General features: G+C 49.3%; 2 protein-coding genes across 2 annotated transcripts; both read left to right on the top strand.

Annotated features, from left to right (window-relative positions):
* Positions 1-7,533: 7,533 nt before the first annotated feature.
* Positions 7,534-8,531, top strand: LOC101776362 (ocs element-binding factor 1-like). The gene has a single exon (XM_004986163.2). The coding sequence runs from the start codon at positions 7,614-7,616 to the stop codon at positions 8,232-8,234; it is 621 nt and encodes a 206-aa protein (XP_004986220.1). The 5' UTR covers positions 7,534-7,613; the 3' UTR covers positions 8,235-8,531.
* A 1,798-nt stretch (positions 8,532-10,329) lies between these two features.
* On the top strand, positions 10,330-13,791 carry LOC101769460 (heterogeneous nuclear ribonucleoprotein D-like). The gene is made up of 3 exons (XM_004981556.3): positions 10,330-10,705; positions 11,892-12,563; positions 13,476-13,791. The coding sequence occupies exons 1-3, from the start codon at positions 10,460-10,462 to the stop codon at positions 13,476-13,478; spliced, it is 921 nt and encodes a 306-aa protein (XP_004981613.1). The 5' UTR covers positions 10,330-10,459; the 3' UTR covers positions 13,479-13,791.
* Positions 13,792-16,224: the final 2,433 nt, after the last annotated feature.

The following is a 16,224-nucleotide window of genomic DNA, read 5'->3' as shown; positions in this document are numbered from 1 at the left end:
AGTGTAGCTGGTCAATGATCTTTCATGATCACTCTGCAACAGCTCATAGCTTTAAGACATTCATTAATCTCATAACTAAGCTAATGCGATACTATGATATGATCTATGGCAATCTGGCATTCAGTTCTATCACATAAGTATGCTTTTAGACATTCATTGGTGGTGGTATTCTGTTGATATGCGATTGTGTTTCAAAGATTAGTGTAATTTGTAGGATCTGAGCTTCTACATCTTTAGTTTTATTTGAGGTCAATTTTAATGCAAGTAGCTTGCTTTACTGAGCATTGGCTGCATGCCCATACTTATTTTGACACCCCGATCTAAAGCCATGAGTTTTTCATTGTTTAGGGCCCTTTTTACTTTCTCATATGAATTGTTGCTCTTCGTATATGGCCTAACGGTAACGAAAACGAATTTTCTGTGTATGATCCAGTAAAGTTTGCCGAGGCCTCTTTGTACCCTTTGTCGGTGCATGAGAAAGTTAAACGTGTTCATTCATCTTGACTGTTTTCTCTGCCAAATATGGGAACTCTGCATCGCATCTGTGATCCACAACATCTTTGTGAAAGTCTGGAGTTCTGCTTCGAGCTGTAACCAGGTTGGCTTGAACGTTTGTGGCCTAAGAAATCAAGAAGGTCGCTTCACTATGTTTATTCTGAACAAGATTTGAACTTACAGAGTAAAGCCCTGCAAGTCCAGACTCCGGACCAGATTGATAGTTTGGTGCGGGAGCTGCGTGTGGTATGTCTTAGCCTAGCCGCTGGGTCAAGTTCAGGGTGAAGCTGTGAATTGTGATTCGCTCCTACTCGACAGCCTTTGCTCCATTCCAAATTCTGAAGATTTGTTTCGCCGGCCGCAGGTTGTTGGCTCGCCGGGCTGACGCGGGCGGACCTCTGTCAGCTGTTTTCAGCACAGAATTCGCCGGACCAAAAAAGTGGTCACACGAACGAATTCTCAGGTCGTGTGTTTTGCTGGCCCATGAAGGTGGTGAAGAGAGTCCCGCCCGCGTCGGCCCATCCCATATTTCCGCTCCCTCGGGAGTCCCTCAAGCACGGCAACAAAGCTGCACAAGAGAGAGACACACAGCAGCAAACAATTAAACAAACACCCACACACAAAGCGCGAGAGGAGGAAAAGGGTAGAAAGCTGTAAAAAGGTGTGCGGCACCCCGACAAAGAAAGAGAGAAGGGGCCCGTTAAATCTGCGGACCAGCTTGCGGGCCAGGCTTAATTTAAGGCCATCCATTTCAGATATTTTCATGGGCCTCCCAAAAGGCAATAGGCCCGGTTCTGGTCAGGAGCTTTATTTTTTTTGAAAACTAACTGGTCAGAAGCTTTAGGCCTCGTTAGCACCCCACCACCACACTGTCATGGGCGATCAAGCACTTCCGATGGAAAGGCTCGCATGGTCGCACGCATGAGCTCCAAAACTCGTCATCTAAGGGGGTGTTTGGGAAACACCTGTTAAAGTTTAACACCTGTCACATCGGATGTTTGGATGCTAATTAGGAGTACTAAACATAAGCTAATTACAAAACTAATTGCACAGATGGAGTATAATTCGCGAGACGAATCTATTAAGCCTAATTAGTCCATGATTTGACAATGTGGTGCTACAGTAACCATTTGCTAATGATGGATTAATTAGACTTAATAGATTCGTCTCGCGAATTAGCACAAGGTTCTGCAATTAGTTTTATAATTAGCTCATGTTTAGTCCTCCTAATTAGCATCCGAACATCCGATGTGACACTGTTAAAGTTTAGCACCTCGTATCCAAACAGCCCCTAAATTACTACCTCCACTCCAAAATATTTGACGCTCGGAAAAGTAATAAATTCGTTCTTAAATTAATTCGCTCGCCCTAAATTTATAACATATTAAAACATGGAGGGAGTATACGCGGATATTAGCTACCACCTGATCCTTCATCCCACATGATAGTGCAAGTGCCAAACGGCATGTGCATCGTAATCAAGTGGACGAGTGATAGTTGCAGTACGTTTGCCAAGGCACGACAGAGACTCAAGAAGCAACCTTTTCAAGCAAATCGAGAGACCGGCCTTTGGGTCTAAAATAAAATGAACAAGGGTTGACGAATCCTCGATTTGTATGACGAGCTTGTGATATAGAAACCGTTTCTATAGGGTGTGCTCTTGTTCGGCTCGGGTATCCCGGGCTCGTCCTCCAATCTCTGCTCCGCACCAGTACCCGCGCCACCAGCATCTGAGAACCTTCGTGCCAACGAGCGGCCGGGCTGCAGCCACCGGTGCGGACACACGTCGCGTCGCCGCCGGCGCGGGGTTAAAGCCTCGTCCAGCGAGCAGCCGCGCCGCTGCTTCCGCTGTCACACCACCCGGTGTCCGGTGACGCCACGGCCGGGATCGATCCATTGCCGTGATCCGCTTGGCCGGCCTCGCACTCGCTCGATCACCTCACCCCGCACAACAAGCACAGGCGGACGGAGACTCTCCACCGGAGCCGCAACGGGCGACGGCGCGGCGAATCCGCCTCCGCCATACGCCCCCACCTCTGCGCCACCGCCCGGGCCCCGCGACCTCGGGCGTCCACCTTTCGCGGCGCGGCCACTCCCGCGAGCTTGCTTATCGCGCTCGCCGATCTGCCGATCGATCGGTCGCTGACGACCGGGAGAAGCAAAGCCCCCGATGAAGGGAACTTTTTAAAAAAAAAAGGGGCCCCCCCCCCCCCCCCCCCCCCCCCCCCCGGCGCGCGGGCGCACGGGATCCGCGCTGAAATCTCTTTGCTTTCGCCGATGGTTCCAATCAAACCTTTGGCCTGCCTATCCGGACGTTACATGTAAAAGAAAGAGAGAGAAAGAAAAGAAAAAAGCAATCTTTCTCCGCTCCTGGTCCAAAGCTTGATCGCCCTTGCATTGCTGCCGAGGGAACAGGAACACCCCATGTGTGAGTCCCCATCCATGTTCCATCCACTACCCGGTCGCGCGCGCCTTTGTGCGCGCGAGAGGGCTTTGTGGCAGCTGGTTGGGGTTCAGCCGTGATTGATAGAATTTGCTTGGAAAAGAGAGGGATTGTGGAATTTGGCCTGGTCTGGATGAATCCTGTCGCTTTTTTTAACGCTGGATGGACTTCTTATCCGGAGATTAAAGAGTGGTTTATGGTGCTTCATGGAGTCTGGCGCCGGGTGAGTGTAGTGCGTGGCAGGGTCAACGCTTTGTGCTTCGGCAGCCCCCAAAATGCTGGAATAAAGATTTGGAGCGGATAAGATGATTAGATGAATGTCGTGTGAAATTTGGCCACGGACGTTCATTTGGAAAGCACTTTTTTCAGCAGGCGGCTTTAGTTTGGTTGCTGGTTTTCTTTGTTTGAATCAAGGACGATGCTCTTAGATAAATGGGATTTTTTTTCCCATTGAACAAAAAGTACATTTTTTTTTTCGAATCAAGGTGTGCGTGACAGCCATAACTCCTGGATTCTGGACAGCGAAACACAGCCCAGCTATGCTCGAAGCCAGACGTAAAAGACCAGAAATAATTCCAAAGCGCAAATGCAACAATATTTTTCAAATGATCATCAAATCTCATAATTCGCATCTCTCTCTCTCTCTCTCTCTCTCTCTCTCTCTCTCTCTCTCTCTCTCTCTACATTGCATACATCATTATCAGTTCTTTCCGGATGCTGCCTCTCCATTATTCACTGTTTAATTCATTTCAGCCAGCATTATACGTACTTGAGACCAACCCCTTTGCATCCCAGCTGATGCATCCATTTATGGTCCAGGTGGCGAGCTTCGACTGGACGATCAAAGCTGAACCCTTGCAACTAGTGCACCACATCAAGCCACCTGTCCGGAGATAGCTCGGCCGTGCTCAAAGTGCCACCGGTGGTTTCATGGCTTTCGTCGACAGGTCAGGTGAAGCAGAACGGTATTGCAAAGTGATGCAGGAGGGTGAGGACGACCGGGAAAACGTTGGCGATCGAAAGCAAAAGTAGCTAGGGTTCCCATTCATTCGATGGATTGGAAAGAATGCCTTGTTTATTTGATCTCATGCGAGCACTAGAGCAAAGACTCCAGCACACACGGTCAGTTGGTTTGCGTATAATCCACTCGTCAGTAGCTAATTAGCTATCATCTCCTTACATGTCGTCATGGGCCTCACGATCGGTCGACGATGATGTACAAGGACGGCTCTAGTACATTATGGCTATGCATGTAACTGCCTTTGTATGAGGCGTGCTGATCCTTTCTCATATGGCTCAGATACTCTAGTTCGTACGACGAGTTGTCTATTGCACGATGTAATGCAGACGGCATCGTCTTTAGTCACCCTGCATGCTCTCTTTTCACTTAAACACACCTCCCATGTTCCAAGGTGCATGAACCTTTCGATTGTTTCGGGCAACCTATTCCGTGTAGCGGACGTTGTTTTATCATGTCGTAAACGTTCTTCTTCAACATTGCAGGTGTCGCTCTTCGATGCTGAAGGTAGATGCATGGAACATGAAACATAATTTTAATTAGTTTTCGATCTATGCAATGCAACCCATCATCTGAAAAATTGAGGCATCTGAAATATTGCAACTCTCATTAAATGTGGTGTAGGAGACTAGCAACTACTCCCTCTGTACGGAAATACATGACATCCTGAGTTTGGTTAAAGTCAAACCGTGTAAAATTTGACTAAATTTATTGAGTTTGGTCTTTTTTCTTTTACGGATAAATGCATACAGAATGGAGTAGTCTGGTAGTATGAGACAAAAACGAATTCCTCGACACAATGTGTGCGTGTGAACGTGATCGAGGATAAAAAGACGAAAGGCGAAGGCAGGTATGCGTCTTTCCGAACCTACGGATAGCTTTTCGTAAAGCAATCGCACCATGCGATATACGTGTGTGCTCAGCTCGATGCATCTATTCGCAAGGCCGGTTTAGGTAGCGTGTAATAACAATCCAAAATGTTACGCTCGACGACACCCCCAAAAAGAAGCGCGGCGGTATCTGGATCCAATGCAGGAGGAGAAGACGTCCCGAAGCGTGCGAAAAAAACTCATCACGCCGCTAAGACCACGTTTCATAGTACTGTCATCAAAAGAATTTTCAATGAGATGAAATCGTCACTCTCAATGTATAGTTTCATTACACATTTTCATAAATAGCATAAATCATTTAAATTTTTGCGTTGTACTATGATTAAATATGTCATACCATGAAACCATAGCATGCTTAGTGCAAGTTTCATTGGATTTTAGACTAGGTTTTATTGCATTATTTTTAAGGATGCCACATCATCCCATGAGGTGTATTCTTATGAATGAAAACAGGTAGTCCCAGTGCACAGTTCATTTCGCGATTTCATAGGATGCCCATGACATTTAATTGTGAGGCATGTGATTGGATATGGTTAGATGAAATGAAACTCTATAGACCCCAATGCAAGTTTCAATAGGTTTCATAGTCTTGGAAACAGTGTATACATAGTTTCATCCTGATGAAACTCCTTCTCTCTCTCACTTCATAACTATCATGCCATGTCATCACATATGCTGATGTGTCACCGTATTTAATGTGCATGAAACCTCTATGAAACTCCCACTGGGATTAGCCTTATGGGACTAAGTACCTGTGCTATGTGGGTTTCATGGGAATGAAACTCTCATCTCCTCTCTCCTCATAAATAGCCTGCCAAGTCAACAGTTTTGCATAGGATTAAATGCACATAAAACTCTCATGATACTCCCATTAAAACTAGCCTAGGTGTCGCGTCGGATCCGAAAAAGGTCGAAATTAACCGATCGTTCCACATGCTTGAATTACCAGTCGTGAATCTCGATACCCGTCGCACTCGCTTTGCTTTGGGAAAGGACATTTTACTCCAGCGAGTTGGCATGGTTTGTATCCTGGACGTTCATTCAAGAGCGGGATGCGTGCCATTTTATTTTTTTTCATGTATTCACAGTGTAGATGAATTTATTTTTATTTGGTGTCAGATACGTTGTACCACTCATCCCTGTTCGAATAGACATGAAGTTGTCAGTCTGTATCTCATGACACATTTTCTAGTTGAGAATAAGTTCGAAATGGGAGGATCTAGCCGGCGCCTGCCTCCGCGGTCAGATCTGACCTACCATCAGAAAGAGGAGAGGGGAGAGGAGACCGACGGACGGGAAGTGAGAAACGCGTTCTGAATGATTTTAAAATCTAAAGAGGGACATATTGTTATATTTATTATATATTGCATTTGTATATGTACAACACGTAGTCGTACATGAAATGACATTATGCCTGCCATTGACATTTAGTCCATATCTCGATTTGTATAGAAATAAGGTACGGATCCTGCTGACACATTCTTACTCTTGTATTAAATCTTCATGCCTTTGCTTTATCTGATTAGCTCTCGTGGAGTCGTGTTCGGCGGCTGAACCCGACGCGACGCTCTTGGATGGATATGATGTGCGTGCATGGGTTCCGATTACTACTGCCTGATCCAGACAGCTCTGACAGCAACGCGACACGGCCAGATTTACCTTTAACCCACGCTAGCTTATCATATGCTCATCATCATCATCGTCTTCATCCAGTCCAGTAGGTAGCCATGGACAGTGTCGATCAGCTCGATGAGCTCGCTGGTCGTAGACTCGTAGTCGTAGCACGTGTTGAAGAGACGCCGACGATGCATGGATAGCCAGTCACAGTCCACGCATAGTCGCACGTCGTACGCGCCGGTCACCGTCAACCTTAGACAAAGGCGGTGGCGCCAGCTTTAAGATACGTGTACCGGTCGCTCAGGCACACGTGTAAGTGGACTCCAACCACGTCGCGCTCGAGGCTTCGAACCTGCATGCTAGCTTCGTCGGCGCACGGCTGAGGCGCGGCAGAGAATGTTTCGCATGTGTGGCGCGCGCCCGTGTGGCCTCGCCACCCATTCGCACACGTACGCCGGCCTGCCCCTGTGCCGGGCGCGCCGAGGTGGCGCACCCCTGCGCCGCGAGCTCCCCGGGGAGCGCCACGCAGGCGGCCGCGCGGCCCCAGCTGACAGTCTACTACAGGCGCCGGCGATGGGGGGAGGCACGTGTGCGCGCTCGACGCCGGGAGGCGGAGCACCATTGCTTCGCCGCTAAGCTACACCGCGTCTCCGTTCGGAAGGGGGGAAAAAAAAAGCTACACCGCGCGGCCGGACCCGGCGTACGTGGGGTCCTCCCTCACGTCGCACCAACCGGATCGGGCGCCCACGGAAAAAGCGTGCCGTCCGTCACGGATGCTCGGATCGTCGTGCGCCGTCGGATTCGTAGCGGCGCAGGTGCGAATATACCGGCGGGGCAGGTTGAATCTTTCCTCGCCACGAGTAAAGCGGGGCCGTGGGAAAAAAAAAACGGAAAGGCGCCAGCCACCCGGGAAGGGGAAGGAAGACACCCCACGTAACGGTGGGCCCGGAATCGTGGCGGGCCCGCCTCGCGAGGTCTGCGCTGAGGCCTCGACCCTCGAGGGTGGTGGCCTGCCTGTGACTCCTCTATAAATAGCGGCCGTTTCCTCATCGTTCTTCCCTTTTCCCCGATTCTCTACTCGCCCCCATTAGTTTGCTGGAAATTTTGCTGGTGGTTTCGTAGTGGAAGACTGCCAAAGTGAGGGAGCGAGATGCTGTCCGTGCAGGAGGCCCTTGACCTTGACTTCGGTGCCGCGTCGTCCAGCTGCGGCTCGCGGGACCTGCTGGGCATGGACATTATCACGTGCGGGTTCACGCCGTGGGGGCCCGACACGTGCCCTAGCCTGGACCAGGTTCTGGCGTCGTCGAGGACGTCGCCGGCGGCGCCGGTGCGGGGGCGGGAGGAGGAGGAGGAGGAAGCCGCTGCGCCGGGCGAGGAGCAGGAGGAGGAGCGGCGGCGGCGACAGCGGCGCAAGGAGTCGAACCGCCTGTCGGCGCGGCGGTCGCGCGAGCGGAAGCAGCAGCGGCTGGAGGAGCTCCGCGGCGACGCGGCGCGGCTCCGCGCCGAGAGGCAGCAGCTGGAGGCCCGGCTGCGGGGCCTGTCGGTGCGCGGCGCCGCGGTGTGCCGCCAGAACGCGCGGCTCCGCGCCGAGGCCGCCGCGCTCGCGCGCCGCCTCCGCGTGGCGCGCGGCAGGCTCCTCGCGCTGCGCCGGCTCGCCGCCGCGCACGCCCTGCCGCGCGCGCAGCCGCCGATGGTGCCGCCGCTGGTGCAGCAGCAGGCCGCCGGTGTCGCGCCGCCGGCGCCCCTGGGGCTCGCGTCGCTCATGACGTAGGAGGACCGTACGTGCGCCGATCCCACTCGTCTCACATGTGAAGTTTTGGCACGGACGGACGGACGCAGGCACGTTATGGTGAAGCGGGTCTGGGACTGGGAGCATACACGCTGCTAGTAGCAGGATAGTAGGGTGCGTGCAGTATTACAATCTGCTATATACTAGTAGTACAACTAAATTACTAAAAGGGTCCCGTGTTGACGTGTAGATTGCATGATTAGGTGCTAGCTACATGGATCTTGATGTAAATTAAAGTGGAAAAATTATTTCACCCGGACGGGCGAGCAACTGAACCAACGGTCACGTACAGGGGTTCCATTTTTCACTCGACCTCGACAGCTCGATGTGGTGAGTCTGCAGTGACTCGCTGCAGCCGTTTGCACGGTGCGGACTGCGCATGACGGGAAACGGCACCGTGTCGTGTTCCTGCGTCGTGCGCGTGCGCGTGCGCGTGAACAGAACAGGGACCGAAAGCTGCTGCTCGTTCCTTTGGCGATCGAGAGCCACACATGCAAAGAGCCCGGCGATGTGGGACCCGGAACGATCCTCTATGCGCCCACGGACGAGGGACGGCGACACCAATCGGTCGACGGTAGGTTCACGTGTCGCACGGAGGCGCTCACACGCGTAGCACGTAGCTCGCAGGGATAGACACGTGGCGGGGCACCTATGCGACCTGATGTTCTCGCCGTCGATCACTTGAGCTGCCACCAGAGTGCCACTACGTCTTCGTGAACGCCGCCAGCTACCTCCGCCGACGACCGAATGGCCGGCGGATCGAAGGTCCCGAGTCCAAGCGTGTCCAGTTCGCAACAACCGCCATTATCGCCGCCGTCTCCTGCCTCTGCCTTGGACGCATCACACATGCTTTGGCAGGTAGAAACACCACCCTCTAATGCACAAATTAGATGTCCGTCGAGGAATTCCGTCGTTTGCCATGGCACTGAGCACTGTGCTCCACGTAGCGGGCACCTGCGCCCTGTGGATTGTACTGGGCTCAACAAGAATAAGAGTCGTAGCACTGTTTGTGAGGAACGTGCAATGCGCCATATGCGGGTTATCCGATCCAAAATTATTGACTGGATTCTCCATATGTGCAAATTGAATCACGAGATATCCTGCATTCCTGCCTCGATCTGTACGGTTGTTTCAGTCCCAAAATCCTGCCACCGCGGTACATTGTTTTCCGGATGTAGTGCAGGGACTCTCGAAACGATTCATATCTGTCTTCGCATCTGTACATTATCCGGCTCTGGATCCAGCGAAAGCAAATGGAGTTGAGAAACATAATCTATATCTGATCCGGTTTGGCCCTGACTTTTGAGTCACAGCTTCATACGTTTCTTCTTTAATTTCTTATTACAGATAGACCTTATCAAAGTCCCTGCTTGTTGTAGCTGAAGATTGCGGATTAAAGTCTGTAGTAAGACTGTTACAATCTGCAAGCTACAAGGGAGCGGATATTGTTGGGTTGTGGACTCTGGATCCATGCGGATTCAACAACGCAATGCAGTCCACTGTCTGCAACTAAAATAAAAACGAGCTTAACTAGGTTTCTCTATTAAAAACGTTTCATTTCATGGTAATAGAACCAAATCAGATGCTGTGAATCGGAAGTTTGGATGTGTCCTATATTAATGTTGCCAACAATTGTTTTTTTCATGCATCAACCTTATCTCAAGGCTAGTCGCTTAAATTCTCTGGCACACTTTGGCTAGCAAGAGAATCCTGCCACCGTAAGTGGCCGGCACACACATGAGACCAGTATCGTATGAAAAGGAATCTTTACCGCCTAAAAAAAAACCTTACCGCCGTGCATTACGCGCTGGTCAAGTAGTCGACAGACGACAGCTCGCGCCGCGCTGCTGACGGCAAAAATACCGGGTCGTCGTCGCGGTCATGGACTCCTTGACTTGACCCAGACAAACCACACCCCCCAGTCCAACAGAATTCCGCGAATTCACGCGTGGAACCCAATCCGATCCACACGGGCCCATAAAAGGCCCAACACGGGCCGCGTCCACGCACCACCACCCCCCTCGCCCACTTAAACCTCCGAGCCCAAACCCAACCAACCCTAACGCACACCCTTCCGCCCCTTTCGCCCACGCGCGCCGCTGTTTCCGAACCGAACCGCGCTCCCCTCGCTTCCTTCCCCCAAACCCCCGTCTCGTCCCCTCCTCCCCCCTACGCCGGCGGCAGCGACCGAAGCGCTCTCCGCCGTGATGGAGCAAACGGACCTCGAGCCTCGGAAGCTCTTCGTCGGGGGGCTCCCGCGGTGGGGGGTCACCCCGGAGCGCATGAGGTCCCACTTCGCCCGGTACGGGCACGTGGTGGACGCGCTGGTGATGCTGTGTCCGGACGGCATGGGCCGCGGCTTCGGCTTCGTCGAGTTCCAGGACGAGGTGGCGGCGCTCAGGGCGCTGGACGTGAGGGAGAGGGACAAGCACGATGCCTTCTTTGGCCGCAGGGTGAGCTCTTTTTTTCGCTACCCGCGTTTAAAATTAACGGCAACGGATCGGGGCGGCCATGTTTGGGGGGAAAAACCGCACTTGTTTTGGGGGATATATCTACTGTTTACTGCGTGCGCATAGAGCTTGTGGGTTGAGTAGATGCTACGGTAGTGCAGGATCAATGTAAGTTCGCCTGCGGGAATTATGATGCGGCGCTGTTTCGCCTAGCACACAGGATTAGATTGTTCTTTTGACTGATGTAGGTTGCAGTGTGTGCTGAGAAAAGGCTGTCTACGTGAAATTGGGTGATTAAAAAAATGCAGCTTGAGTTTGGTTAGATGTCAAAATTGAAGCCCGTTAGATTATTTGAGCACACTTCACAACCAGAGCGAGCCTTTATGAAGAATATGCAAGTGGAAAAGGATTATATTCTCCTAAAATAGTTGGTTCTTGTCTGCTTATCTCCATTGTGGGGTGACGACTGCATTGGAAGTCCTTTTATTTGGGCACGCCCTTTGTTCTTGTTGCACTGGTGTTCTGGTTGCACTGAGACATGGGTTCGAATTCTGCTATGTTGATATTGCGTAAGTGCAAAGCGCTGCAGCTTTTTTATGGTACAGAGCTCTACCTCCATTCCTTGTTTATATGTAAATGTAGTGAGAATGTGCAATGCAGGACATCTTTTGAACTCATAAGAAATACAATTTGCAAGTCTGACTTTCAAAGAATAGATAATTGTTGACGGCTTTATATAATTTGTAGGAAGTATGGCTAATTCTGATGGTTACTCCACTATAGATCTATTGTGCAGTTCTTTCTGCAGTGTGACTTGCTTATTCATTTAAGCTAAGAAAATCTTAGTGGTACTGAAATCCTGCATAGTTTATGGGCCAGTAATGGTAATAGACTAATAATAAATAGCTGACCACATATATATAGCCTAATAGAACACCAATGTCATGTTTCTTGGCTCATGCAAAACTTATTTTTGATCTATTTAGTTGGTAAAACTGGTCAATCAGTCAAGTTCCATGTTTTTTTGCTACTATCTCTTTCATTTATTTACTGATAAGCTTGTGTGCTGTGGCTTCTGCATAATTTCTGTCCTAACATGACAAAATTCACTACTGTGTTTTCTCTTTTTTTTTTCAAAATATCATTATCTTATGTTTTTGAATCATGCGGTTTGATGTTGGTGATGTAGGTTGATGTGAAGAAAGCAGAGAAAAAACAAGGAATTAGATATGTGCCGACTCAAAGCACTACCTACAATCACCAGAATGCTGATTCAAAGAAGATCTTTGTGGGTGGGTTAGGAGACAAGATTACCAAAGATGACCTCTCAAGTTACTTTGAGAAGTTTGGGACAATAACTGATGCGGTCGTGTTTTATGATAAACTAACAAGAAAGGCGAGGGGCTTCGGATTTGTGACATTTGATTCCCAGGAAGCTGCGGACAAGGTTTTGGAGAAGAGTTTTCATGAGTTGAAGGGAATAAAGGTGGAAACCAAGAATGCCGAACCAAGAGGTTCAATGGTCAGGGGGGCTTGGAGTCATAGGAGCCCTGCTAACAGCTATGACGGAATGTACTCACCATACAACATACCATTTGTCACTGGCCCTTATTTTGTTCCATATCCATATTACTCACCATCTGGAATCATAAATTATGGGTACATGATGAACCAAATAGGCACCTCAAATGATACTGGCATGATGGCAATGCTGCCCTTTCCTGCAAGGTCTGCACATCATGGAAGGTCATATGGATCTGAGGTGGCCACTCTGAAACTGGAAACTGGTCAGCAAAGAATTGACATCTCTACTTCCACTAGCATGAAATCAGATCCCTTGAAGCCAGATTCCAACTTACTTGTAAGTGCTCCTCGATCAACTGCTGATTAAATTTTCAGGCAACACTTTTCCTCTATGTGATTAGGTTCATCTCTTTCTTTTTGTTTGGAAAATTACTATATATTAAGCATGAAGTAGTGTATTAATTGGCTGCATCTCTTTCATTCCAACTGCTCTTCAAATAGTACAATTATTTCAAATCTTTCTTCCTTGATCTCTTTGCTAAACTAATAAGTAGGTCATGTTATTAAACAATCGGTTTCTGCTATCAAACTCCGTTTTAGATGTTTGCTTGATTTGACATGTCATTAGTTTTTGTCTATGTAAAGAAAATCAGACAAAAAGCTTTTGACCCTATTCCATAATCATCTTGACTGCTCATACCAATTGTTCGTGTAGCAACAAATGGGGCAAACATTTCTATTAGCTTGGACATTTTTATATCAACTTATCAACATCAGAGCCACCTTCGGTTTTCCGAAAAGTTACTTTTGGTGAATCCTGCTAATGGCGAATGACAAAATTTATAAATAACACTGATTATAGATTTACAGTACTATATAGTTTCAGCAATGGTCGGATGATGGTAAGAGAACACAGTTGGGTCCCGAACATGGAAATGCCGAAGCTTCTATTTGTACATTGTTGACAGTTAAGCAATCATTTGTGGGTGTGGAATCTGAAACATGAAATAATCATATTCTTTTATTTCACAGAGTCTTTCGTTTCTGATATGGTCTGCCTAACCTTCACAGTTCGTTTCTTTTGGGTTCACAAAATATTATTCACAATGTTTGGGAAAAAAGAGTCTCCTTGTAGCCAATGTTTATCCTTTTGTAGTTTTGTACATGACGGGCTTCACACAATTTCGTTTAATGCATATACCTCGTGTATTCTCACGTGCCAACACACTCTATCCTGCTTGTTATGCAGTAAGGAGGCTAATGTTACAAGGTGACGCCTTCAGCGCAACAATCTGGGAACTCTGGAAGACTTGAGCTCTGGCGTCTCACCATGATCCCTTTACTCACCCATGTTCTTTGTTCGCACCCTGTACATGGAGTCCAAACAAGTGGAGGAAACCAACCTCTGTAACTATCGCCTATTCCCTATGCTCGAATTATGTTCCCGTTGCCATCACAGTTTTTTTGCTTCCACCATGGAGTCTCAATGGTGTTGGATTAATACATTCATGTTTGCCTATTCGTTTGGTACTGAAAAACATCACTGATCCGAGGAAGGTTTTTTATTTTGGTGGTGGTCAAATCTGATGCTGCTTGCTTGTCGAGCTGACCTGCACATACCTGTTTCTGCAATCCTTATATCATTTCCTGTATCGTGCTCTCCGTATCTGATTCGCCCGGCTGAAGACGTACTAAAGCCATCCAGGGGAATCAAGTCTAAAATCTCTGTACTACTCAGTATCTGTCTACAATTTTTTTTCAGCAGCCCCTGCATCTCAGCTCTGCTCACCTGCATGCATGGCAACAAGGGGCCAAGACTCGAGAACAGCAGCTATGTTCAGGCCCCCTTTGGCACGATTAAGGGGGTTTCGGCTTGGCTTCGCGCTACAGCGTAGCGCGACACTATGCTGCACTATTTTCAATTGTAGCGTGAAGTCGGAATGTAAAACAAAAATGAACAGGGAAGATGGCAAGCGGGTGAATCGGAACGTAAAAGAAAAATGAACAAAGAAGTTGGGAAGCGGGTGGAGCTGAAATCAGTGGCTTAGCCGACTTCAACTTCAGCACGCGCAACGATGCCCTATAGTGCCCAAACCGAAGCCGGCGTAATCCATACCAAACTTCAGCTTCAGCACGATAGTGTCGAAACTGAAGCCGGTAATCCATACCAAACGAGGCCTGAGCTCCAAAATTGTCCTAGTAGGATGCCAGCAATGCCAGTCACCTTCCTAATCTGGTGAAGCACGTGGCCGGAATCCAAGCCTCGTGCTCCCGGACACACAAAGCTCGCTTTGCTTTGCTTGGCCCAGATCTCTGTGTTGTTTGGCGTGTGCTGGGCGGTGCTTGCTCGTTGTTTGGTCGTCCACTCGTCCTGGGCTCCTTGCCTGGCCGTGTCCGGGTCTCTTGCTCCTCGCTTTGCTTGGCGTGCAATGCATTGAGCCGTGAGCGAGGTGACCGGGGTGACAAGATACTGGGAGAAGTAGAAGTCAGCAGCAGTGGTACCCGGTTCCGGCCGGCCGGCCGGCCATGGGAAGGCCCACAGAAGCTCACGAAAGATGCTGGGAGCCAAGAGCAAGCAAGGCGATCCATGTCGAGTGCCACTGCCACCTAGGGGGGCTACGGCCTCTAGGCGAGAGGTGACCGGCCTGTGACCCCTCCAGTCAATCCCTGCCTCCCCCGGCCCATCTGCACGGCACGCAAGGAATAAGAGAGAGACGAGAAGGAGAGAGGGAGAAGGGGACGAAGGGTCTCGTCTCTCATTCAGTCGTCTCCTCTGGTGGTCATCCGGCCGCTACGTCCCGTTTCACATGCTCTTATTATGCCCCCGAAATTGATGTTGCAGCAGGTAGGCCGGTAGGACGCGACGGGGGATAGACGAGATGGGCGGCGTACGTGATGGATGCGCGACGGCTGGCCTGGACGCCTGACGGCGATGGAATGGAAGTGCCGATCTGGGGAGGGAGCGGCCGGCCGGGGCAGCAGGCGGACGCGACGAGACCCGAGCCGACGCGACGGCGTGCTATCAAGTGCGCCGCGCGGGGGACGCGGGAGCGACCGGCACCCGGCACTTTCTGATTGATTTGAGGCGCGCCTCTGCTCGCCGGTCCGGATGTTGCCCCCGCGCCTGGCGCCCCGCCGCGAATCGGGCTTCTAGCTTCTTTGGCGGAGCCACGGCTGGTTGGTTTGGATTGGATGCAACAGCTGCCTTGGACGGAACCGGGGACGCACGGCGAAAGGGTCGCCTACACGGATATGGCCGCCGTGTTTGAGTGTTACGACACAATTTTGTTTTTTAAGAAACAGGAGGGGCTACTGAAATATATTAAGATAAAATGTCTACAAGAGGTTCAAAAGCAAAAAAAAAAACGAAGAGAAAGAAAGCAAATTACAAGGCTTGAAGCCAAAGGGACATACGAGGGACAAAGCTTTGCTTGACTCTCACCGGAACTAAGGAAAATTCTTGCATAAATTTCCTTTTGCACGTTTGCACACTTGGGTTGATATTGTTGAAGATTCAATCGTTTTATTTTACCAGATGCTTCATGTCATAAGAATGATGATTTTCATGAAGAATGGCACAACCAGTTTATCCTTGATCTGTTTGAAAATCTAAAGAATTAACCTTGTTGTGATTACTGATACTCCAATTGATGCCCAACAAGCTTTGATAAAGTTACATCTTAGAGATAAATGGCCCACTTATTCTGGTCGTTGAAGGATGCAGAGATCGCAAGTATAGGATTTTAGGTTCATATTTCTTCTTCTTAAGATGTCTCTTTGTTGGCGGCTGTTAGCACGCCAATTTGTGAACCGCAAGCGTACGAATCATTGTAGCTCTTCCTTCAGAGTATTCCCCCAAGTTTTATCAACCATGAAACTTATAGCACAAGATCTATTTCAACTAGCATTGTTAGTATTAACTTGGTATTTATGAGAGATTCAAATCCAATCTACTAAGTATGTATAGAGAGATAACAGATAGAGCAAAGGTAACCAAT

The sequence above is a fragment of the Setaria italica genome, chromosome IX (genome assembly GCF_000263155.2).
Source record: "Setaria italica strain Yugu1 chromosome IX, Setaria_italica_v2.0, whole genome shotgun sequence".
NCBI classification, from domain to species: Eukaryota; Viridiplantae; Streptophyta; class Magnoliopsida; order Poales; family Poaceae; genus Setaria; species Setaria italica.
The sequence above is the reverse complement of the archived record's forward strand: the minus strand, read 5'-3'. Positions and strand labels throughout refer to the sequence as shown.

Coding starts and splice junctions, on each gene's coding strand:
- LOC101769460 (XM_004981556.3), top strand. CDS start 10,460: ATGGAGCAAACGGACCTCGAGCCTCGGAAGCTCTTCGTCGGGGGGCTC. Junction 10,706..11,891: donor ATGCCTTCTTTGGCCGCAGG/GTGAGCTCTTTT, acceptor TTGGTGATGTAG/GTTGATGTGAAGAAAGCAGA.
- LOC101776362 (XM_004986163.2), top strand. CDS start 7,614: ATGCTGTCCGTGCAGGAGGCCCTTGACCTTGACTTCGGTGCCGCGTCG.